The sequence below is a fragment of the Eubalaena glacialis genome, chromosome 6, assembly GCF_028564815.1.
Source record: "Eubalaena glacialis isolate mEubGla1 chromosome 6, mEubGla1.1.hap2.+ XY, whole genome shotgun sequence".
NCBI classification, from domain to species: domain Eukaryota; kingdom Metazoa; phylum Chordata; class Mammalia; order Artiodactyla; family Balaenidae; genus Eubalaena; species Eubalaena glacialis.
This window is the reverse complement of record NC_083721.1, coordinates 110,801,974-110,827,671: the sequence shown is the minus strand read 5'-3', so window position 1 is coordinate 110,827,671 and position 25,698 is coordinate 110,801,974. Positions and strand designations below refer to the sequence as shown.

The window sequence follows — 25,698 nt, the reverse complement described above, 5'->3', positions numbered from 1 at the left end:
ATGAGCAACTGCGGTCACGTGAGCACTGTTTTCGCTGGGCTCGGGCAGTGGCTTCTTCCCGGAGTTGCAGTCGCTGTCGTCTCTCGGTCTCCCGTCGGCCCGATGGAGGAGGAGGAGGAGGAAGCGAGGGCGCTGCTGCCTGGCGGCCCCAACGAGGCCGACAGAGGCGCTCCCGTTACACCCCCTGCCCCCGGGGCGCTGCCGGCTCTCTGCGACCCCAGCCGCCTGGGGCACCGGCTTTTGGTGCTGTTGCTGATGTGCTTCCTTGGTTTCGGTGAGCCGGCCGGCCTGGTGGGGTGGGGTTGATAATAAGGAATTCCGGATTTTCTCTCGGAGCTGCGCTGAGCTCTTAGGTGCCACGCGGCCTCAGGGAAGCTACTTGCTTCAGCTCCTGGGCTTCCCTTCTTTTCCTTTCGCGACCCCGTCCAAGCCTGTGGACGTTGCTAGCTATTCAGCGTCCCGAAGGTGGGGGTCAGGGGACTGAGCTGGGCGAGTTTTGTCCCACTCCTTTGCTCTCCAAGAAGTCCCAAAGGCTAGCAACTTGGCCCCTGGGGCCACAGATACGAAGGAATTCCTAGATCGTCAAGGTTACTCTCATGACACTTTTCTTTTAATCCTTTAAAAAAATTTTTTTTATTGGATTGTAGTTGCTTTACAATGTTGTATTAGTTTTTGCCGTACAGAGAAGTGAATGTTATACGTATGAATATATCCACTCTTTTTAAGATTTCCTTCCCATTTAGGTCACGACAGATCATTGAGTAGAGTTCCCTGTGCTATACAGTAGGTTCTCATCTCTTTTATTCATAGTAGTGTATATGTGTCAATCCTAATCTCCCAGTTCGTCCCACTTCCCCCTTCCACCTTTGGTAACCCTCTCATGACACTTTGTTCAGAAGGAATTCAGAAAGATTTAACTGGCCCCCTCCCCGCAAAGAAACCCCACACATACTTTAAAATTTTTGATTGAATAATTCGTTGGCAGTTATATGTTTCTCGCCCTCTTTGGTAAAACGTATGAGTGTGTCTTGATAGCTTCAGTGAGTAGATGTGTTCTTGTACTCTTCCGCTCTGCCAATGTGAAGCAGTCATAACTGGATTGGACTGGTGTTTGGTTTCAGTCATGAAATTTGGTGACTCTGACAGCAGTTAGTTTCTGGAGATAATTTTTAAAATATCTGCCTATTATATTCCAGCAACTAATTTATTCAGCAACATTCTAATGTCAATATCAGTTTGGTATGAAAGTAGTAATGTGTTTTTCATGGGCTGGCTGGAATCGGTGGAATCAACAGATTTAGGAACATGATGGTGGATTACCTTATGCTACTGCTGGAATATATAACTAGGCATGGAGGATGCTTTGCGCTTTAGTTTCTTTGCATCTCTTTTTGTTCCCCCTCTTCTCACTTTGTGGAAAGATGGTGCCCATTCATTTGCTTTAAAGCCTGAGATTGGTATCCCTGACAGTGATTAAAGCAGGAATCATAAATTGCTGAGTTTAGGAACAAAAAACAAGAACAACACGAAACACTTAAAATACCACGTACTTAAGCAATTTATTTTTAGTAAATTATGGTTACCTGGGTGGGTTTCAGGAGCCAGAGTCATACCTTTCTAATGACAGTTTTCTTTCTTTTGAACTGGTGGCTTCTAATGTATACTTCTAGACAGAGTTCGTGGAGAGATGGAGGCGGCATTATCCTGTGCCTATAAAAAAAATCTGTCGATTTTATTACTGTAAAAATAAATCTGAGTGCATGAATGTCCAATCTCTCTCCAGTTCTCTTTCTTACCCTCCAAAAGACGTTATTATTATGTTTTAATTTAACCCTTTAGAACTCTGTTTTATTTTTCTTCATTCCTGGCACTGTATTTGCTAAATTATTTGATCTTGGGTATGCTGTTTGTAGAATTAGAGTTCTTGTTTTAAAAACAGGTTTAGTCAGAGTAGTTAAACTCCATTCCTCTGCTCTCAAGGTAAGTGGTGGCTTTAGGTAACATTACTAGGAAACTGCTGAGGATGTTTCTGAAATTTTTAGTGTATGTGTGTTTTGGTAGCTTTAAGGAAAATACAGCTGTTTCATGAAGGTGCTAATAAAACAATAGACGTACAAAACATGATGAAAGTAAGGTGGAAGAACGATTAGTTGTTGATTAACTTCTTAATCCAGGTTCCCAGTATTTGCTGTGTATGCAGGCTCATAATTTGTAAATAACTTGGCATGTTTTCTGTGGATTATTTGGCTGCAATTTAGAGAATATTGGTGGACAAGGAAGTGGTCCAAAAAAGGTTCCAGTGTCAGTCTTCGAGCCCCTAGTATAGACATTTAAAATCAGCATTTGAGTAGTAATTGCAGCTTGAAACTTTTATTTGGAAAGTATTATTACTTAAAAGAAAATTGCTTTTCCTTTTTCTAGGCAGCTACTTTTGCTATGATAATCCTGCTGCCCTTCAGACTCAGGTTAAACGGGTAAGTTGACTTTTCACCTTTGTTTCTTTTGTTGGCTCTGGAACAGGTATACTGTTGAGGCATCATCAGCTCTCAGGTTGCCGGGTCGGAAACATTGTCTAATGAATCCATTTTAACATCCATTGTCACCAAATTTGTGTGGGCAAGGAGTATTCTTGAGTTGGAATGAATGGCCACAAAAAATTCATTCATAGCACTTGTGACTTGATATCGTTTCACATCTTAGATAAGTAATTGCTATTTCTACAGTATTGCCAAAAAGTATTTTGGCAGATTTTTGTTTGCATTTCTCTCATTGTGTAATCATTGGAATGACAAATGATTTGGTAGGATAGCATTTTGCTTTCTTAAATATGTTTTTGTTGTTATTTCATTTTTAAAATGCGGCTACTGATTCCGGAGGATTGTCCGTGTCAGTATTTTTAGTCTGGCTTTATAAAAATATATTTGATATTTACAGTTTCTTGTGTATTTAGATAGTTTTTTTTTTTCCTTTGTAAGTTTTTTCACCTTTGGATAGGAAGAAATACATAGATTGGCCCTTCACATTCTAGAATGAAAGGAAAGGAAGATAGGAATTAGTGGAGGGGAGGGAAGGGATAAACTAAGATCTCCCTTTTTCATGTGGGTGTAGAACCCCACAGCAGGTTGTACATGGGGAATAAAATGTAGAAGATACAGGCAGATGCAGACAGAAGTGGTCCCAGTAGTGGAAGAGCTGATTGATCCTGAACTCCATGAAGCCTCTGAAATGACTGCACACTCAGGAAGTTCCTCGGTGTGACCATTTTTTTGGGGTAGCGGCCATAGCTGTCATGAGAGTCTCAAAGCACTTAGCAACTGCAAATGATTAAGAAACGCCTGCCCTTCCAGAAAGAATGTTTTGATTTGTTAGTTGCTAAACTTAACTGGAAAAAAATAGTTTTGTTTTCTTTCCGTATAGGATATGCAAGTGAATACCACGAAATTCATGCTGCTGTATGCCTGGTATTCTTGGCCCAATGTAGTTTTGTGTTTCTTTGGTGGCTTTTTGGTAGACCGCGTATTTGGAATACGGTAAGCTTGGGAAAAATCTCACTTACGGGTAAATACGATTATTAAGAAAACACAGAACTAGATTAAGTATTTCTAGAAAGAACTGAATAAACTTGTGTATTGACTGTGATAATCTGCATTAGTTTTTGTGTGTGTGTGATTTTTATATCTCCGGAATTTTTTTTTTAATAAATTTATTTATTTTTGGCTGCATTGGGTCTTTGTTGCTGTGCGGGCTTTCTCTAGTTGCGGCGAGCGGGGGCTGCTCTTCGTTGTGGTGTGTGGGCTTCTCATTGCGGTGGCTTCTCTTGTTGCTGAGCATGGGCTCTAGGCACGTGGGCTTCAGTAGTTGTAGCGCACGGGCTTAGTTGCTCTGCGGCATGTGGGATCTTCCCGGACCAGGGCTCGAACCCGTGTCCCCTGCATTGGCAGGCGGATTCTTAACCACTGCGCCACCAGGGAAGCCCCTGGAATTGGTTTTCGAAACTTGGTTGGTATTTCAGTTAAGGTAAATGCTGCTCAGGGAATATGGTAGCTCAGTTATCTAAAGGTAAATTATGTCCTCACTTGGAATCAGCAAACCAGGGTCTGAATCCTTTTGCTGCCACTTGCTCAACTTCCTAGCTCTTTTGAGCTGTTCCTAGCTTCCTGATCTTCAGTTTCCTCATTGGTAAAATATGGGTAGTAATTCCTGCCTTGCAAGGTGGTTATAAGGATTGAGAGAGATGGAAGGACAGTATTTGGCACGTAGTTAGTGTTTACCTCTCCCAGCCCCAGTGAGATTTTCTCTTTAGCCTTTCTTTAGGCATCAAACTTTTTGTGACCACTCCTCTTAGCTGAGGAAGGCATACATTATAAGCTCTGTCAGTTTTCATCCTAATGATTGATTGTGTGTGTGCTGTTAGTGGGGACTTTAGGAGGGATGTAGTCTGGGAATATTTTTGGAAGGCAGAGGGCAAAATGACGAGGGGTTTTCCAACCATGTTTGGTGGAAAAGAATTGAGGAAACTATAAGTGTTTAAATTTGGGGACTAACTTTTAAACATTTTGAAAAGTGTATAAAGGAGGACTTAAATTTACTTTGCTTGGTCTAAAGGGGTAGAATAAGTTTGAAATTCAGGGAGCCAGATTCCACTTAGTATGATGGAAACTTTGCTTGATCAGGGTGACAGGTGGGGCTGTGAGTTGCCTTGGGACCGCAGTGAGTTTTCCAGTGCTAGAGAACATTCAGGATACTCTGGTATGACCATTTCACAAGGATCTTTGGAGGGATTTGAGTTTCAGAAGAATGGTTTACTCATATGATCTTTAAGAACTCTCCTAATACTGGTATTTTTTTACTCTGGGGAAACATTAATGAGCTATTCAGAGTGTGGGATACTATAGAGTAGGCAGATTTATAAGTGTATTTGCATGGTTGCTATTTTTCCTTTTAAAGATAGTTTTCAGTTATCAAGAATTATAACCACTTAAAATTACTTAATCTAGAATTCCTTGGAGTCAGTCCTAAAATCAATAAAAATTTTATAAAGAATGTCCATTTTTAAATGGGAACCCTGGGAACTTCTTGAAGATTATTTAATAAGTTGTGTTTAAGATATGATAATGGTTTAAACAAGTGTATGCCATCACTAAAGCCTGTGGAATCCCCTTGGAAGTCAGGACTTCTGTAGGTCACCATGCAGCCTAGGAAGGCTGCTGACTTCAGAGGCCGACCCCTTTCTCTGGAGGGAATGCAGAGGGGTCAGAGAAACCCAAGAAGGACTCGGTGATATACTCTTCCTTCATTCTCTCTCTTTCTCTAACAGATGGGGCACCATTATTTTTAGTTGCTTTGTTTGCGTTGGACAGGTAAGAAAAGACAAAACGTTCATTGATTCATTGTGACAGTCACTCTTGAATTCTTGTCTCATTCCACCAGCAAAGATGTGTTTAGTGAACGCCTGACTTAATTAAGCAGGGCTCACAAATTCCCATGTAATGTAATGCATAGTCCATTTTAAGCCTTGAGACAGATGAACCTTGATACTTAAATTTCACAGATTTACTAAGAAGGAATATTAAAATCATTGTAGAGGTTGTGTTTCATCATAAGTCACTTATTTCTCTTAGATTCCTTGAATTTACTTTTTCTTTGATCTTACGTTATATTCTACATTACAGGTTGTTTTTGCTCTGGGTGGAATATTTCGTGCTTTTTGGCTGATGGAATTTGGAAGGTTTGTGTTTGGGTAAGTTATGCATGATTTCACTTATTCCAACATATTACTGTTTTAGTGTTCATCTGTCAATTTATTAAAGATTTACAAAAAAATATATTATTGTATCTTCTGGAGAATTACTTCAAATCGTTGAAATCTAGCTATATTTGTAAGATTGTTCAATGGTTGTCTTAATTTTCCTTTAAAGTAAGCAACAATTTTGAGGGGTCATAGTTAACTCTGTGTAGGGTTTGAATATTAAATAGTTCTCCAGAAATGATAATTTTCTTAAGTGTTTTGCTTTTCTGTTGTATTGAAGACTGTGATTTAAACCTCATTTAGAAAAACATAGACAATCATTTTCTAGGTTGGTGATTAATGGACATTTTGCTGCTTCTTAGCGGTATGTGTAGGTCCTTTTGAACCATGTTGAAGAGGCTTGAAGGAGTAAATTACCAGAAGACTAACTGCTCTTAATGAATTTCAGTGTCTATTCAGTAAGCCCATTCTGAGTTCAGCCTTGGGCTTCCTGCCCAGAGGGATGCAGATGACATAACTTACTCATGCTTTTTACAGGTACCAGGGACATGTAGACATAGGTGGCACACCCACAAAAGTGCTCTAAATGAGAGAGAAGGAAAAAAAATGTATATAAACATATGAAAGGGATTCAGAGATGGAAATGTGGTCAGAAATGGCCTCGTGGATGAAGTGGGCCTTGACATCAGTGTAGGATTTGGATTAGTAGAAGAGGGGAAATAACTTTTGGACGAGGACAGTGATGAGGAGGGCTCAGTGTTAGGATGCAGGGGAGAGGAAGCTCCTACGTAAAGGTCAATGTGTAGAACTTACAGAAGGAAAATTAAAATCCGGGAAGTAGGAGAATGTCGAATATGGAAGATACTGGCCTGAAAGGTGTGAATTTTTGTGTTTTCACAAGTACGGACCGCTCTCCCCACATGAACATTTTATGTAGCATAGATGGTGATGTGGTAGCTCAAACTCCTTTTATTGCTGGTCGTGGTTGTCATTGCAGTATATTAAATTACCCACACTTAGCAGTATAAAACAACCCTTACACTGTGGGCTTTGTGGGTCAGGAATTTGGACAGGGTACAGTGTGCACAGTGTGTCTGTGCACCTGATGTCTGGAGCCTGAGCTGGGATGACTTGAAGGCTGGCACTGCTGGCTGGAGCACCTAAGCAGGGCCTCTCTTGGCTTTCTCATAGTGTGGCGAACTCAGGGTAGTTGGACTTCTTACAAGGTGGCTCAGGGTTCTAAGTGTGAATGTTTGAATGGAAAGGCACATCTCACCTTTTATAACCCAGCCTTGGGATCACACAACCCTGCCTCCACCACTGCTTGTGTTGAAGCAGTCACAAGCCCACTTAGATTCATGGGAGGGGACATAGACCCAACCTCTTGACGGGAGGGGTGTCAAAATTTTACACCTGCTGCTTTGCCAACTGGGGTATTTCTTTAAAAGCTATGACTTTTCTTTCCTTATTTTAGGATTGGTGGGGAGTCCTTAGCAGTTGCCCAGAATACATATGCTGTGAGTTGGTTTAAAGGCAAAGAATTAAACTTGGTGTTTGGACTCCAGCTTAGCATGGCTAGAATTGTAAGTATGACACAGATAATGAAGCCAAATGGGAAGCAAAAGATTGAATGTTGTAGTTATCTCTTAAAGATTACAGGATGAAATGTGTTTGCGTATAAGTTGGGTATTGATTTTTTATGTATTTTTCTAGACCATAGTATACCATTTACCTGACTTTAATTAAGGCATTTCTAACCTTATTTCACTTAGGAAACAGTCTAAAATGGCTAATTGAGCATTCATTAGTTCAGAGAACCTGAGCATCGGGATGGATCACATAGATTTTGTTGTCTAATTTCTTTACCCATTTTCGGCGTTCCTGCAATGAAAGTCTTTACATATGGTCATCCAGGTTCTGCTCGCACATTTCTAGTGATTAGAAGCTCGCTGTGTGATGGGACCGCTCATCTACTATAATTAACTCTGTGAAGCTCAATCTCGCATAGAGATGAGATCTGCCTGTACAAGTAGCTTTTAGTGATTGTTCCGACTTTTGCCCTCTAGTGAGTGTTCATTTTCTCTGCTGTTCACCAGCACTTGGCTTATGAAGACAACTCTGAAGGTCTTGGTCAGACATGCTCATTTCCTGTGCTTGTCTAAGCCCCATGGCATGGGTTTCAGCTCTCTGACCGTGGTGCTCCCGCCTCTCTGGACTTCATCACAGGTGGTCAGTACTCCTCAGCAGCATTTGGAACCTGGAAGTGATCATGGTGTTTCATGATAGGGGATCTGGTAGAGGGTACCCAGGGGAACAACATTATGCTATTATAAATGCAACCTGGAAGGTGTTTTGGCCATCCCAAACCCTGTTAGGTTTTTTCCTTCATGAACTCCTGTGAATAGAGTTTTTTAAAAAGATCCTTGCCATTAAAAACCAAGGTTTTAAAGACTGTGAATGGCATGAAAATGCTTGGAACATAGTCTTAAGGGAAGAAATCCAATACAAAAATATCCAGTACAAATGAAATATTTTTAATGTAATATTTCATCTTATGAAATATATAACACATACATATGTCATACATATATAACATTTCTATATTTTTATACATGTAGGCTCTTTCTAATTTTCCAGTATTATAAATAGAGCTGTTGTGCAACACTCCAAAACTTGTCTGCATCTCTGATTATTTCCTGAGGCTAGGTTGCTAGGAATGGAATTATCACTGAGTCAGAGGGTTTGTTAGGGTTTCTTAGGGCTGTTGAGACATATTTCCACCTTTTCCTCTCAGAGATGTTTACATCTCCATCTGTGGGATATGAGAGGATCCTTTTTATTGTAGTTTTGATAGTACTTTAAAAAAGTCATTTTATCAATTTGATAGGAAACACCTAAACATTATTTTAATTTGTAATTCTTTGATAACTAGTGTGGTTTTCCACATTTTCTAAATTTTATCCACAAGGACATTCCTGGTACTTCCTTATGTATCTTGTGCAAGTCAAGACACGTCTGTGGCAGCTGGTGGATCTCATCGTCTAATAACTTCTAAAAGAAGGAAATAGGAGCAGTTGAGCAAGACTCATTCTCAGTGACGCCATTGTGGTTACTAGTGATCTTCACGTTCTTTTCTGTGTGGTCACAAACTAGTTATAATCCATTCACCTGCGTCCCAAGGAGCCCTAAGTTTCTAGAAAGGAATCTCAGGGGCTTCTAGGATGTGGGGTGGAGGTTATGGGAATGGTGGGGGGACCTGAGGAGGAGGTGGAGGGAGCCAGATCTCAGGCAGCCACCTCTCTGTCAGCCAGGGTGGCTCGGCTCTGATCTGGTTGGTGTATTTAGGGTCCTTGTGAGATGCACGCAGGAGACCAAAGGACTCCATTACAGAGTTGCTGGGGTAGATGGAGGTTCAGTCTTTTTTGTGCTTCTCTTGGCCCTGCACATACGCAGAATGATCATAGAGGTTCCGGCTTTACCTCGCCGTGATTTTTTTGTTGGCTGAGCTGTGAGTTTGTCTGATTTTAGACCCTTGGACTGTTATCATTCAGGCAGTGGACTTTTCACTTTTCTTATTATTCATGTCTTAGCTGGGGGTTGGAAGTCCAGCACTCTTTTGATTTTCCTCTGTAATTTGTTACTTTTAAAAACTCCTTATTTCAACAAATATTTATTGAGTACTTGCTAAGCCAGGTCATGTTAGGCATTTTAGAATTAAAGGGTTGTTAAGACAATATGTTTTTGAGGGGCTTGTATTTTTGCTGATATTGAGGAAAGTTTCCAGTAGGTCTCCATTTATACCTTATTCAGATAAGCATCTGAATAATACCACTGGCTAACATTTTGTGAGAAATAGCCATGTGCGATTTGCTGCTGTATTTGCTGTGGGAATATGGTTGAGGACATGTTCATTTCTCAGTCTCCTTATCAGTAGCGTTTAGCACAGTTGACACTCCCCTTTCCTTGATTTCTTCTCTTGGGTTCTAGGGCTCTACAGTCTCATAGTTTTCCTCTTGCCCTTCTGTCTGCTCCTTCTACCTCTTTTGCTGGTTCCACCTCAGTCTTCTCAACCTGTAAATGTGGGTTTGGTCATTGGACACCCTCTCATTTCTTTTGACACTCACTTCCTTGGTAATCTTGTCTAGTTTTGAAGTTTTAAATAGCGTGTCTTTGCTCCTGAAGTTATATTGTCCAGGCCTTTCCCCTGAATTCCACACCCGTATGTGCAGCTTCCTCCTTGACATTTCCACTTGGATGTCTAGTAGGCATATCAAACTCAACACAGCCAAAGCCCAGCTCTTAATGTTTCACCTACCGTCCTCCAAACCAGCTCATGCTGAAGTTTTCTCATCTTCACTTATGAGCAACTCTGTTCTTCCAGGTGCTCAGGCAAAAACTTTGATGTCACCCTGAACCACTCCTTACCCCCATCCCTAACCCCACACTCTCCACGTATTTTCCATTGGCAAATCCTGTTAGCTCTACCATCAGAATATGTCTGTATTCCGACCACTTCCCACTGTGCCCACTGCCAGTCTCCCCAGTCCAAGACCTATCGTTTCTGTTCTGCATTATTGCAGCCGCCCCCAGCTGATGTCCTTGCTTCTGCACCGTCCTCACTTATAGTCTGCTTTGGATATAGCAGCCAGAGTGAGTCTCTTAAAACGTAAGGGATTGTGCCCCTTCTCTGCTCAGAACCCCAATGGCTTCCCGTCTCACGCGGAGTAAAAGCCAGAAGTTCTTATTACCAATAGCTCGCCTTCCCACCAGTTCCTCTCTGGGGACCTCGTCTCATCCTCTCCCTTCTTCATTGACACTGTTCTAGTCTCTACACTCCTTGCCTTGAGCACGCCGGACAGCCTCCCTCTCGGGGCCTGTGTGCTGGCTATTCCTCCTGCCTGGAGTGCTGTGCTGTTCTTCCGGGTAGCCTCCCAGCTTCCTTCAAGTTCTTAACCCAGAGTCACATTCTCAGCAAGGTCTCTACCCCTTTTTAGTCTCCTTCTATGCTTTATTTTTTTTCCTTATTTTTTAGAAGCACTCATTGCTGTTTCATATACTGTATATTTTACCTCTTCTACCCCACTAAAATGGGGTTGCTCTCTATGAGAGCTGGAAATTTTTCTGTTTTGTTCTTTATTTTATTCCCAGTAACTAGAACAGTGACAGGCATGTAATCAGGGTTCAATAACTGCTAAATGAAAGAATAAATGAATGAGGGTAGTACTATTACTGTCTTCTAAAGGACGATCAGAGGATGAATTTTTTTTTTCAGATGTCAGGATCAGGAAAAGCTGTGCTTTTTCTGAGCCAAAGTTTATTTTTGTCTTGGGTACCCTGTGAATTTTATAACTTGTGTTTCATTTTTGTTTAGGCTACTAGGAAGATCTAGATGTACTGTGCTGTTTTGAATGCTAGCATTTTCTATAAATTGGCATTTTTGTGTGGTAATCTTATCTGTGGCTTTATCCTAGGTTGTTAGCTCTTTCCTTGTAGTGTTTTTTAAAAAAATTATCTGTTGTTTAATCTGAACCCTATTATACCTATTTCTCTAAGCTGACATCCTTTTTTTCTGAGCAAGACAGATAGAAATGAAAATTATGTTGATTTTTTTTTCCTTCTCTTTCAGGGAAGTACAGTAAACATGAACCTCATGGGATGGCTGTATTCTAAGGTTGAAGCTTCGTTGGGTTCTCCTGGTCACACAACCCTTGGGGTCACCCTTATGATCGGTTAGTGAATCCTGAAGTCCCACCTTTTATCTGTCCTGAAAGCTTGTCATAGGAAATGGTATGACAGAGAGGAAAGAACACGGGAATTGCGCTTAGACCACTTGGTTATAGTTTTGCCCGTACAGTTCACTAGTTCTTGGACCTAATTAGACACAGTGAACATAGTGGCAATCATTCACCCCATTTGTGTTTTTATTTCCACTTTCTTAAAATAAGCATCTTATACCGCCATGTGTGCTTCAGGTTTTTTTTTTTTTCTTTTTAAAATAAGGATAGATTTTTAAAAATATTTATTTATTTATTTATTTTATTTTTGGCCGCATCGGGTCTTAGTTGTGGTGCGCTCCAGAGCGTGCAAGCTCAGTAGTTGCGGCACATGGGCTGTCTAGTCATGGCACGTGGGTTCCAGAGCGCGTGGGCTCTGTAGTTGTGGCGCGTGGGCTCCAGAGTGTGTGGGCTCTTTAGTTGTGGCACACGGGCTCAGTAGTTGCTGGGCACGGGCTTAGTTGCCCCACCAGGGGTTGAACTTGCGTCCCTTGCATTGGAAAGTGGATTCTTAACCACTGGACCACCAGGGAAGTCCCTGTGCTTCGTTATTGTTGTGATGAGCAAATGAGAGTGTATGTGAGAACTCTGAAAACAGTCAGGGAGTTTGTACCTCTAAGGTGTTCATTAATAGTCTGTAGCAGAAGGGAGAATTGTTTCCTTTTGATCAAATTCATTTCATGTGCTTATGGAGCTTAGATTTTATAGAAGTCAGAGGTGATAGGATGTGATGGGAAATCCACTAAGTTGGGAGCCGGGAGTCTAGGTTCTGGTCCTGGCTCATTTTGGACAGGAAGTTAACCTCTGTGTCTCAGTTTTCTTCTTGTAAAATTGTGGGTGTTGGACTAAAACTGTATAGGCCCCTTCTGACCCTAAGTTCTGTTGGCTAAGGCTGGGTTCTGCCGGTTGCTGGGTGGGTCACTGAGAAGTGGATGATGCTCTCTGGATTTACCACCTGTGCTTCTTCTCTGAGCAGTGAATTTGTCTAACAGCCCCACAGGATGTGGAGAGCTGCTTGCAGAGCCCTAGGGAGACCTGTGGGTGCTGGGTTGAAGGTTCTGTGCCGTCTTTTATTCCTTATATTCCTTGGTACAGGCTGGTAAAGGGAGGACAGTGAGAGGTAATCCTAGATGGGCAACTTGTGTCTAGAGACTCCTTCTTTCTCCCCCTCCCTATCAAATCCTTTGCCACTTATAACCTCTTTCTTACTTTCAAATTCTCTTCAATATTCCTTCTAGTTCTCTCCACAGTGGCGAATTTGAGAATTTTAGAGAATTTTAGAGCCAGAAAAGATCTGTGCCATCAGATCAAAGCCTCTGATTTTACACTGGGGAAAATTGAAGCCCAGAGAGGTTAAATTCCTTGCCCAAGATCAATCAGCTTGTTACTGCCAGAAGTAGAACCCACGTCTACCGACTCTTTGCAGTTTTTCATATTATGTCATATTATGTCAGCCAATTAAAGATTTCATTTACTTTACTAAGCTTCTTTTTATTAAAAATTTGAGAAGTGTACACTTTATTCACTGTTTATCCTGATTCGCTTTAATGATACGAGGTCAGCATTAGTGAGTAATGCCGAATACCTGAAGGAGAGTGAGCGGGCTGTGCTGTGGGAGGATTGCGGCCCTTGGGGCTGCCACAGGGTAGGAGCAAGAGTTAGACTTGGGAAGGAATCAGAAGGAACATGAGGTGATCACAGAATCAGACTTTGCTTTTACAGTTTGTTCCCCCTGGCATCCATCAATAATTGGTGCTTAGACTGAATTAAGAAATTAGGACTAATTTGCTAGCTGGTCATCAGCTTTCTTCAATCTATATTCTGATTATAAGACTAGACTAGTTTGTTCTAGTCTTTCCCCTCTAATCTCCAACCTTCTACCGGGAAATAATATACAATAGTAATAGCGACTGCTGTTCGTTGAGTGCTTCCCAATGCACTTCCTTTCCTTCTGTACTGATTTAGTAATTGTAGCCTTTTCATATATGTGTCTAGATGCCATCCCTTTAAGTTGCTAAGTATTTTGCTGTTAATGTAATGTGCTACCTTTTAGGAACCTTCATTTTGGTTCTCTTTTAAAAATCTCTTTTTTTTTATTATAGGGGGTATAACATGTATTCTTTCACTAGTCTGTGCCTTGGCCCTTGCTTACTTGGATCAGAGAGCAGAACGAATCCTTCATAAAGAACAAGGGAAAACAGGTTAGTCTAAATGCAAGAAAAAGTTAGGCTTTTAGGAATTATGGCCTTTTTGAGATAATTTACAATGAGGTAAATTCCTAATGTAGTGTTGTAAACCCAGTGAGGCTTAATACATGTTTATTAAATCTCTTTTTTTCCACTTTAAAAAAATTTTTAATTTTATATGGGCGTATAGTTTATTTAAATCTTTTATTTCCAAATCTATTTCCACTTGTCTAAATTTTTGGATACTTTTTTTTTCCCCCTTAAGCGGTTTTGGCAGAATTTACATTCTTGATTGTACTTTGTATATTTGCGAAGTGATGAGTGTTTCTGGAAGAGAGAAAGAAGGTAGATACTAATCTTAGATTTTACATTTTCTGTTGTCTTTTTAGGTTATCCGAGAAACTATGTTCTAGTGATTTACTGAGAATAGTATTTTTTAACTGAATTGCAAAGGTTAATCACATGATAAAAGAAAAATAATCTTGACTTAGAAATGCAGAATTACACTGACAGCATCTTCCCTTTCTTCCATAAGGTGAAGTTATCAAGTTAACTGATGTAAAGGACTTCTCCTTCCCCCTGTGGCTCATATTTATCATCTGTGTCGGCTATTATGTTGCTGTGTTCCCTTTCATTGGACTTGGGAAGTGAGTATTCTCTAGCATTCCGTTTTTGTTGGCTAAATTATAATGAGAATTCAATCACATAAATGTAATTTTTTTAAGATATAAATTTTGCTTCTCTGTTATGGTTTATATTTTCACAGGAATTGTTTTACATCCTGGGACACAACTGATTTTCTTAGCTTAAGGTTTAGTGTTGGTTTAATACTTGTTTTAGGTTTTTGAAGAAATACCTAAAACAGTTTTTGATACATAATATTGATTTACTTTAATGCTTGATTTTGGATTTGTATTCTTTTTTATTTCCTCTTTATTTCTTTGTTAGGAAGCCTTTTACTGAGAAAGGAGACAGTGCATTAGCTTGTAGTGACAGGGCATATCTCCATTTGTTAGGACTGCATTTCTGCCAGACTCAAATTCAGGGTTTAAATCAAATTCTTCTTTGCTTTATCTTCTACCTTCTCTCCGTTTTCATGGGCAGCTACTTAAACAGAGCAGTGTGTGAGTGTGAGTGTGTTTGTTGAGATGCATCTTTGTAATTATAATCTTTAAATTCAGGCTGTCATTTTACAGTTTGAGACAAGAACCTTATGCATTATTTAGCAAAGAAGCCGTCCAGTATTGCTTTTAAGGAAAAGAAGCCATCTTAATTCCTTGTAGTAATACATTTGGGTTTCTGAAAATTTGTGTGTATTGTTTGCTGTACACATAAAAGAGGAAAAAATAGGTATTGATATATTTTATTTAGTTGTTGAAGTACTTACGTAAATACTAAACCTTTAGCCAGTTGCTCGAAGATGGATATCAAATAAGGTGGGAAAACAGTATAAAGAAGGGAAAGTTGACTAAACTTATTTTTATTCAGTTTTATTTTGCCTTTATTTTTAAAAAACAGAATAGTTCTTTCTAAAGTGTCTGGTTTTTTTCCCTCTCTCTTTTTATTTTAGAGTTTTCTTTACAGAGAAATTTGGATTTTCCTCCCAGGCAGCGAGTGCTATTAACAGGTATTCCATTAATTCTGTAAGTGCTTAGTGTGGGTCTTTAATTATAACCCAATGTTATAAGAGACAGAAAAGACATATGTGAACTAACATCTACAGTGTGAAACAAAGGCTGTCTTGGGTCTTGATTCTGAATGGCCATCTTTGCATTAAGGGAAAACCAAAGAAGTCCTGGACCACTGTTTATATCTTTATATTTCTATTTACTGCTGACCATTTTAGAAGGATGTTAAATTAAATGAGCTAGGGTTTGCTTTACCTAATCATTTTAGGATTTAGGACTTTCTGGATTTTTGATTTTTTTTTTCCTGTGATATTTTTTATTAAATATCTTTTATATTTTCTGGGCAGTATTGTATATGTAATATCAGCTCCCATGTCCCCAATATTTGGGCTTCTGGTGGATAAAACAGGAAAGAACATCATCTGGGTTCTGTGTGCAGTGGTGACCACTCTTGCTTCCCACATGATGCTGGCCTTCACTCTGTGGAACCCTTGGATTGCTATGGTAAAGTCGCTGCGAACACCTGGGGGGCTCAGGGCTTCAGGGAGGACTCTGTACAGCACGTATCAGAAGCCAGCGCTCCGCTCTTCTGATAGTAGTGCTTGTGACAGTGGGAAAAACAATGACAATTTCAGTTTCTGCAGAATAGCTATTTTTAAAGTATATAAATATTAATCATTGATGCATAAGATGTTTTTGATTTCATTTGGCCTATACAATAGTACCCTCAATGCTGCTATAGAATTTGAAGTAAAATAGTCTTATAAAAGCCAAATGCTTATTAGTTCCGTTTATTTTTCAGTACTTCATTAAAAGAAGTCATTCCATCATAGGTGGCAAAAACATCTGTCAACCCAGTATCCATGATTTTGCGTTCTTTTGTCTTTAACTCTTAGTATGTCAAAAAGTAATAATGAATTCATCAGGTGTTTGTAATTGTTCTTCAGAATGTCATTTTTAAGACCACAGGCCAAAGTGCTGGCATTTCTTACCTGTTAATAAAAGAATATCTTGAACATATATATTTGTGCACTTCGTTAGAATTCTCTAGGACAGATTCCTAGAAGTAGAAATGCTAGAGCAGAGGCTTTGCGCAGTTAACATTTTGATAGATACTGTGAAACCTCTCCTCTAATAACTTTCTACCTATTTATAGCTTTACCAATAATACATGAATGTGTTTGTTTTTTAGTATCCTTGCCATTGTTAGACGTTGGCATTGTTTTAATTGTTGCCAATCTGATAAATGATCTTATTTTAACTTAAATCATAAGGTTTCTTCTTTAATTGAAGAAAAAGTTAGCATTAGGTGATGTTTATCAAGCAGTGGTTGTTGTTGGTCCTCTGCTTGGCTCTCCAGTTGGGTGGTGATGACCCAGGAGTAAGATAATGGACTATTGGCGAGATGTTACCTTGATTGCTTAATTTGTAATTCTTAATGAATACTGGGAAATTAGCTTGCCTGAAACATTTGTACTGACTTTTTGCAAATTAGCTTTATTTTCTTGTTTGGTCTTTGACTGCACCCTGGGCCCAGCCAATTATGTATTCATATAATATAAAATGGTTAAGACAGTGTTGTGTGTATCTTGTCCCTAGAGGGATACTGTTAGAGAGGCCCAAGACCGTTTTGTGTTGAATATGAGTTTTTAGCCTAATTATTTTGCAACACAATTTGCATGGATATTCATATATTAGTTATTATGTCACTCTTGCTAATCTGCATCAAAAGGAAATCACCTTTTGGTAAATATAAGACTTCTTTACTCTTTTCCGTATTGCTTTCTATAGTGTCTCCTGGGACTCTCCTACTCATTGCTTGCCTGTGCATTGTGGCCAATGGTGGCGTTTGTAGTTCCCGAACATCAGCTGGGAACTGCATATGGCTTGTAAGTGTTTGCACTGTGGATCATATAATGTCTCTCTCTGCTGTGTCAATTTAATTATCTTATAAAACTCCAGGTCTCCTGAATCTAGTCATCTTCAGGCTTTTGGGACAGCTCTGAACCTGGAAATAACCAGAAAATCAGTTAATCTATTTGTATTATTATTGTGGCAAAAAAAAATGCTCCGAGCCTCCAGCAAGAGAGCTGGAGATAAGCTACCCCATGAGAGGTCATTGCTGACGTGACCATCCCACTGCCCGTTTATCTGAGGGCTTCTCAGTGAGAAGTTGAGTTCCCATCTCTAGCGCAAAAGGCCGAACAGGGAACCCACATCTCTGGTTGGTATTCACTTAGCCCTTGGATTCATTCAGCGGGAAGGTGTTGAGTTCAGACTGTACTTGCCAAGGCAAACTCCCTTGCCTTTGAGCCTAAAGTTTAGTAGTGGAAACAGTCATGGGATTAAAGAAACAAATCTAATCAGGTCATTCCTGGTTGAAAACCCTAATAGTAATGTGGTTTATAGATGCTAATAGTAATGTGGTTTATAGATACTAATAGTAATATAAACACTAATAGTAATGTGGTTTATAGATACTAATATTTATAGTGAATTGGTACTCTGTGTGTGAAGACTTTAGAATTGAAATGTTTGTTTTTTTTTAAATTTCTTTAATTGTAGCATGCAGTCCATTCAGAATCTTGGGTTGGCAGTCATTTCCATCATTGCTGGCATGATATTGGATACTTGGGGATATCTGTTTTTAGAAGTTTTCTTCATTGCCTGTGTTTCTTGTAAGTGCGCCACCTGGCAACATTTAGTTTCTTTTAATATGCAGCAGAATGTTCTCATTTATACTTTTAGGTTTTTGTTGTTATTGTTCTTTTTTCCCCTTTTTTAAACCAAATCCCTAAGATGTATCATTCAGATTTGCCTAATTCTTAGCCTGTGCATCAGTTTCTCAGCTGGTGACTTTTTAGTTTTCTGAAGATTCACAGGAATTTTTCAGGAGATTCCTGTTCTTAAAGGCAGCAATGGAATCTGCTCTATATTCTGTTTTAAATATTTATGTTTTTTTTTTAAATGGTAAATGTCATGTTATATATTTTTAATTATAATGGAAAAAAGAATGTAGTATGGATACATGTTACAATATCAGTGAACATTAAAAACATCCTTAGTGAAAAAAGCCATACAGAACAGGCCACCCAGATCCCATACTCATCTTGTCTGTTTTATAAATATTTATGGTTGTTAAAAAACACTTTCCTCTTTAGAGTGGAACCATTTGAAGGGTCCTGAGTATGTCCCCGGTGTGAATGTGTGGACATTAGTGTGGCTTAGGTGTGAGCGCTCATTGTTTATTCATCAGTCTATTTTGAATTGTTTTTATACTTAGTCCTGTTATTTAATTTTTACCTGTAATGATTCATTGGTTAAAAATAGGAAGCATTAGGAAACTGCTGAAAACTACAAAAATAAATCAGTATTTTTTCACTGTGTTCGCCTTACACATCAATTGTGTTCATCTGAAAAAAAATGTTCACATAACATATCAGATGTCTTTTATACTTCGATAAATTGTGTTTAAAATGGCAAGCCTGAGTGATGATTTTATCCGACTTCATTTTCATTTACAGGAATAAAGACTGTCTATACTTGAAATGTGGTATTTGTAGATGATTGCTTATGAATAATAGCCTGAATGCATTTTATTATCTCATAATTTTAGAAATTAGCACATCAAATTTTAAAAATATATTCTTAAATAGTGGGCCATATACGAGTTCATAGTACTAGGTTGTGAAAGTGTTTTTGTCTATTTTTGATGCCACAACGTGTGGTTTAATTTCAGTCAACGGTTCCTTATAAATTTGGTTCTCAAACCAAACACCACTCCATTTAAAAAGGTTTTTGTTGACGTATTAAAGTAAGTTAAGTGTGCCACACTTGTTAAAGTGAAAAGCCAAGTACCTGACTTTCTGAGGCCTTTACTGGCTCTGGGTTTCTGGGAGTTTAATGACCACATTTTAATATTTGGTTAATTTGTAAAATGAACATGGTGTTTTCAGACCTAAAACCCCCAAAGGATTACTTCTATTTGGCTCTCTGTAAAAACATAAACAGTCTAGCAGCTGGCAGGGTTTTGGGGAAGTGCTGGGAACTACCAGCATTACAAAGGGAGAGGAAAGAGAAATGATCCGTGGGTGGGTTGGCCCCTTCTCCTGGGGGCAGATGGGTCTCAGTTTCTCTTTTTCTGTCCCTGCCATCCCTGGGCTCAGGTTTTAAAAATATATTTCTCATGGAGAAAATGGTGTGTAACTTATTTTTAGTGCTTTTTGGAAAATAATGTGAAGAGTGTTTTCATTTTTAAATGCTAGTTAATAAAGATTTGATTTTCTAAGCTTTACTTTGTAATTATGATTACATATGAATCATTGGGAAAAAGTACATGTTTTTAAGGACCTCATGTTTTTTTCATTTCCAGTCTCACTTTTATCTGTGGTCTTACTCTACTTGGTGAATCGTGCCCAAGGTAAGTAGAAGTTCAGGTATTTTCTTCTTAAACCACAGTGGATCTTTTTTTTTTTTTTTTAATTAAATTTAATTTTATTTGTTTTATTTTTGGCCGCGTTGGGTCTTTGCTGCTGCACGCAGGCTTTCTCTAGTTGCGGCGAGCGGGGGCTACTCTTTGTTGCGGTGTGCAGGCTTCTCATTGTGGTGGCTTCTCTTGTTGTGGAGCGCGGACTCTAGGCGTGCAGGCTTCAGTAGTTGCAGCACACGGGCTCAGTAGTTGTGGCTCGCGGGCTCTAGAGTGCAGGCTCAGTAGTTGTGGCACACGGGCTTAGTTGCTCCGTGGCATGTGGAATCTTCCCGGACCAGGGCTCAAACCCGTGTCCCCTGCATTGGCAGGCAGATTCTTAACAACTGCGCCACCAGGGAAGCCCACAGTGGATCATCTTATGGGGCTCCTGGATTGTCTCCATCCAGGAGAGGCTTTATTTCATGTAATGACATTCTGTTCATAGTGATGAAACACATTTTACTTCATAGCATATAATTATGTATTTTGGACCTTCCCATTTATTAAAATCGTTGTCATGTTCTTTCTGGCCAGTTCAATTTAAGTTTTGTAATATAAAATTTTAGATGTTCTTTTTATATTAGCAGAAGGTCATATTAGTATGACTTCTAAAAAAATAACCTAAAGCCCTTCCTATGTTATTGTCTTATATTTTTTAAAAATGAGAAGTAAACACATTTATAGCTGCAGTTTGCATTTTAAGGTTGAAAGTGTTTAATATAGAATGAGAAATTATAGATTTTATTTGCTCATATCTACTACATTTATTTTCGCTTTTTTTGTTATTTATAAGATTTTGATATTACCTTTATTAATTTTTCTAAACTGGCTTGCCCCTAAGGGTTGTCATGTATTTAGAAGAATGAATACATATGCTGTTTAAATAATTTTAGGTCATTTACTTTAATGCCTCTTAATTTTCACTATTATTGAATATTGATACAGTGTCCCAAAGAACAAAACCTCGAGCAATACATAAGTCCAAATTTTTTAAAAAAATGCTAACATTAAGGAGTGATTATTTGTATCATATAAGGATTCTTAAAAAACATTTTTTCCCCCTTGGGAAGTTTCCAGGAGATAAACTATTTCTTTCTCACCTTCCATAGCCTTTTTTGTTACTTAAAAGCATTTGTATGTGTGCGCGTGCGCATGTGCATGTTTGAATTCTACTTACGATAGTTGTGTTGAAAAGATTCTATGCTTATTTGTATTTTAGGTGGGAACCTAAATTATTCTGCAAGACAAAGGGAAGAAATAAAACTTTCTCATGCAGAGTAAGTATTGAAAGAAAGAAAATTTGTCTTTATTATGAAAATCTTAAAACAGCATTTTATTTCAAGGTATTGGGTTTAGACATTTAAGAAATTAGTCTTTTTCTTAAGTTTTGAGAGCCAACGATTATCTCTGGAACTACTGTAACATAATTTTTCTTTGTGTTAGAAAAATTTTAAAGGGTGGATATCAAAGGTTAAAATGAAGGTGATAAAGAACAAATTGGGCTTTAGCTTGCCTTCTGAGAGGAGAGAGAGAGAGACCTGCAGTATTTGTAATTTATTGGAGGAAAGGTCTTTGTCCTGACTTCCTGTGCTGGGCTCACCCTTCCATTCTTTCTCGTATTTTCTTTTTCTTAACTAGTTGAGATAATCTTTTATTTTCTCCTGGTACTAACATGCCATTATGTGTTTTCTGACTCACTTGGAACAGATTAAAGTACATAGTGTGGGGTTTAAGTTAAATTAATTTTTTCCATGAGTGCATGCTAAAGCATAGTAGTGATTCTATTTCTTGTTGTTATTTCTAGTTTTTTAGACATTGTATTTTTTATGATTTAAAAAATTTATTTGTAAATATATACCACGTGACTGTAAGTTTTATGAATTTTGAGTAGGTTAAAATCCGGTAGAACAAGGCTGTGTTTTCTGGGGCTTGATTCTTGGCCATCTGAAATTCCCTTTTCACATAGTAATTCTATTATAAACAAACGTTGTTAAAATCATGTTTTAGAAGGATTTTTGAAGTCAGAGATACTAAACATGCCATGTGTTAAGTAAACAAAAGGTAAAAATGCAAATATAATATCCTAATTTTATTCAAGAGAAAGTATGTAGGCATGTGTATTTCTTAAATCCATTACTTACATATAATAGAAAAAATGCTGAAAGAAAAATCCCCAATATTAACAATTCCATTTGAATGGTAGGGTTAGAAGAGGTTTTTTCTTGGTGTTTCTATATTTTCCAAATTTTCTACGTCGATCCTCTATTACTTTTATGATCAGGAGGAGTGAAAAGATTATCCAGCAAAATGTGTAACTTAATATTTGGCACTGCATGTTTTATAGTGGTTATGGTTTTCATTTTGTAATAATGGGGTTTCATGTTTTTTTTCCTCCCTTTTTTGATAATGTATTGCACTGTGTTTTGCAGGTGAGAAGTTTAAGTGACTGTGTCATGAGAATGGGCTGCACATATCATTGGCTTGAAAACCTCCAATTTTTTTTTTTTTTCTTTAGAGTTTAGTCGTTAGGAAAAATAATGGTCTGGAGAATTATTATATTTATATTTTGAATATATCTATTTTAAAGTATAAATGTGAGGACTGTTTTAGCCTGTCTTTTGTATTGCTGAAGAATTCTGCTTTGGAATAGGCTCATCAATGATGAAGTTTAGAAAATTGCATCTGGTACATGCAGGTGATTTTGAATAAGGACACTAAATAATGGAAATCTTTGGATCTTGTATTGAGATAATTTTCACAAAGTGTATCTTAGGGATATGGCCTTTATCTTAAAGCAAAAAAAAAAAAAGCTTTTGAGGGAGTAGAAAGGATATTTTATATAGAATAAACAATGGCATTTGTTGTTTAAGCTTTTCCTTCTAAGCTTACCGCTGCTTATAATGAAGAATTTGGGATGAGGTGTGTGGGGTCTCTGTCTCTTCCTTTAGGTTGTAAGCCCCATGAGGGCAGGGACTGTGTCTGTCATGTTGATAATGATTGTGTTGATAGAGCCTAGCGCAAATTAGGCACAAAATAAATATTTTTTGAATGATGGATAAATAAAATGGAGAGTAATTTGGAATAACCTTTTTGGAGGGTAAATTAGCAATATGAATAAAAAGACCTAAAAAGCAGGATGGTGGTGGGCCGCATGTCTTTTGACTTAGCACTTCCATTTCTAATAATTTAAGGAAACCATCAGACAAATATACACATAAATATATTTTAAGAAAGTATCTTTGTTGCAAGGTTGTTCATAACAGCCTAAGATAGGAAACAACCATTTGTTAGGTATGTTGTATGATTTGCTTAAAGTGGAAGATTGAGCAGTCTTTACATGGTTTCATTAGACAGCGTATTGACGTGGAATGGTGGCATTATTATGTGGAAGATTCAGAGTGCTGTTGTTTTTGTAAAAACAAACACAAACATGTCTGAAGGATATGTACCTAAATGTCTCTGGGTGCTCACTTTTTTTTTGCTTATTTGTATTTTCTAATTTTTCAACAGTAAATACTTACTGTATAATAAGAGTTTAAAAAAACCCACAAAGAACCAAATACAACAGAAATTTAAATGCTACTGTTTGAAGAAAGTGGTAGTTAGGGTTCAGAAGGGACGGAGGTAACAGGTAGCGTTTTCCAAAGAAGTTTCGGAATGTAGGTGGGAGTTAAACAGGCCCTGAGTGAGAAACAATTTGCATTGACAGGAAGGAAATTGAATGTGAAGGGAACCACAGGTGAAAAAAACAATAGAAAATAGGGGGTAAAGGCACTTATATTTTGGTCCCAGTGGTAGCAGAGAGCAGCTTCAAGTTGTCTGCAAGCTGTCCGTGATTTCTGGAATGACTCAGCCTCAGCCTCAGCCCCCTTGGCTTCTGCCATTTGCAGGTTCTTGGAGCTCTGAGCAGAGATTTGCTGCCTTGAGGGCAATGGGGAAAACTTTGGTGTTTTGTAAGAAATACTGAGAAGTTTTTTACATCATACAGGTAGGACAGACAGCCAAACTTACTACAAAATCATTAGTACTTATACCCTTTGAGGTGTTCTTATATATGGTCATGCACTCAAGTGAATGTGTCCTCTTCTTGGTGGATCTTTATCAGTCCCACTTCTTGGCAGCTACCCTGCCCAACTTACTCTGCTCCCTGGACTGATTTTTTTCCCGCATAGGTTTGACTGCAAATCAGTTGTGTAATGAAAATCAGTGGACTTATGAGGCATTCCATTTGGGATTTCTACTTTTTAGGAGTTTGTCTTTCTTGTTTTTTTGAAGAGGATTGCTTTCGGTGCTGTCTCCTAAGATTTAGTAGGGTAGTAGCTTTCTGTGCTTCCATTTACTGATTAGCAAAATGGAATATCACTAGAGTTCCTTCTACCACTCATGTTCTTAATTTATGAAACATATAAGTGTGGTTAATTGCCATATGTTAGATATGTATTCATTGATGGATGACCTAAAACATTGTCTAGAGAAATAGCTATCCATTCCTTGCATTCAGTTGATGGCTTGGACAGGATGGGCCCTCTTAGGATGGCGTTCAGATTCCTTTGGGCCTTGGCAAGCAAATGAAGCATGCTCGGACATTTCTAGGATACAGTGGGTTGTTCAGAAACAGCCAAAAGTGTGAGCTGGTGAGGGTTTCAAGCTTCTTGCCAGGCTCATTCCAACCCCCTCCCCCCTGCTCCTCCCCGAATATTGAGGCTGGTTCAGTTTCCCAAGGAAAATCTGATTATTTCCGGGGTCTGTGTCTTATCACTTTCAGGTAGTTTTTAACCATTCAAAGCAGACCGTATCTGCCTGAGTAAATAAAAGTATCGGGACAAAAGGCGAATCCCTCTCCCCCTTCCCCACCCCAGTGGAGCCCAGATTTTGCAGGCTACAGTGGACAAGAGGTGGTCAAACGGTTGATGGAGTGAAGTGGGAGGAGGATGAGAGGGAGAGGAGAGAGGGTGGGTTTGAGCTGGCAGCAACAGGCCTGGGAGAGCTGGGATGAGAGAATCAGCTGCAAGGGGAACAGGGCCTATATGAGCAGCAGGAAGCCTGGCCTGGGACTTGGAGGCGGTGGGGAGGTGGGCCTGGAGACGGGCCGTCAATGGAGAAAAGACAGCCTCTTCAATAAGTGGTGCTGGGAAAACTGGACAGCTACATGGAAAAGAATGAAACTAGAATACTCCCTAACACCATACACAAAAATAAACTCAAAATGGATTAGAGACCTAACTGTAAGGCCAGACACTATCAAACTCTTAGAGGAAAACGTAGGCAGAACACTCTGTGACATAAATCACAGCAAGATCCTTTTTGACCCACCTCCTAGAGAAAGGGAAATAAAAACAAAAATAAACAAATGGAACCTAATGAAACTTAAAAGCTTTTGCACAGCGAAGGAAACCATAAGACGAAAAGACAACCCTCAGAATGGGAGAAAATATTTGCAAATGAAGCAACTGACAAAGGATTAATCTCCAAAATATACAAGCATGCAGCTCAATATCTAGAAAACAACCCACCAAAAATGTGCAGAAGACCTAAATAGACATTTCTCCCAAGAAGGTATACAGATTTCCAACAAACACATGAAAGGATGCTTAACATCATTAATCATTAGAGAAATGCAAATCAAAACTACAATGAGGTATCACCTCACACTGGTCAGAATGGCCATCATCAAAAAATCTACAAACAATAAATGCTGGAGGGGTGTGGAGAAAAGGAAACCCTCTTGCATTGTTGGTGGGAATGTAAATTGATACAGCCACTGTGCAGAACAGTATGGAGGTTCCTTAAAAAACTAAAAATAGAACTACCATATGACCCAGCAATCCCACTACTGGGCATATACCCTGAGAAAACCATAATACAAAAAGAGTCATGTACCACAATGTTCATT

At 38.8% G+C, this 25,698-nt stretch overlaps 1 protein-coding gene across 2 annotated transcripts; it reads left to right on the top strand.

Annotated features, from left to right (window-relative positions):
- On the top strand, nt 1-22,870 carry MFSD1 (major facilitator superfamily domain containing 1). 2 transcript variants are annotated; one of them, XM_061193498.1, is made up of 16 exons: nt 1-274; nt 2,422-2,474; nt 3,418-3,530; nt 5,318-5,360; nt 5,673-5,740; nt 7,224-7,332; nt 11,376-11,478; nt 13,626-13,724; nt 14,245-14,356; nt 15,280-15,336; nt 15,685-15,841; nt 17,129-17,226; nt 17,903-18,015; nt 19,710-19,757; nt 21,025-21,082; nt 22,235-22,870. In XM_061193498.1, exons 1-16 carry the CDS (start codon nt 1-3, stop codon nt 22,236-22,238), a joined length of 1,509 nt encoding a protein of 502 aa, XP_061049481.1. In that variant the 3' UTR covers nt 22,239-22,870. The 2 variants fall into 2 exon arrangements, with proteins under 2 accessions (XP_061049481.1, XP_061049482.1); XM_061193499.1 differs by lacking the exon at nt 22,235-22,870 and having other exon boundaries at nt 21,025-21,086.
- The last annotated feature ends 2,828 nt before the right edge of the window (nt 22,871-25,698 follow it).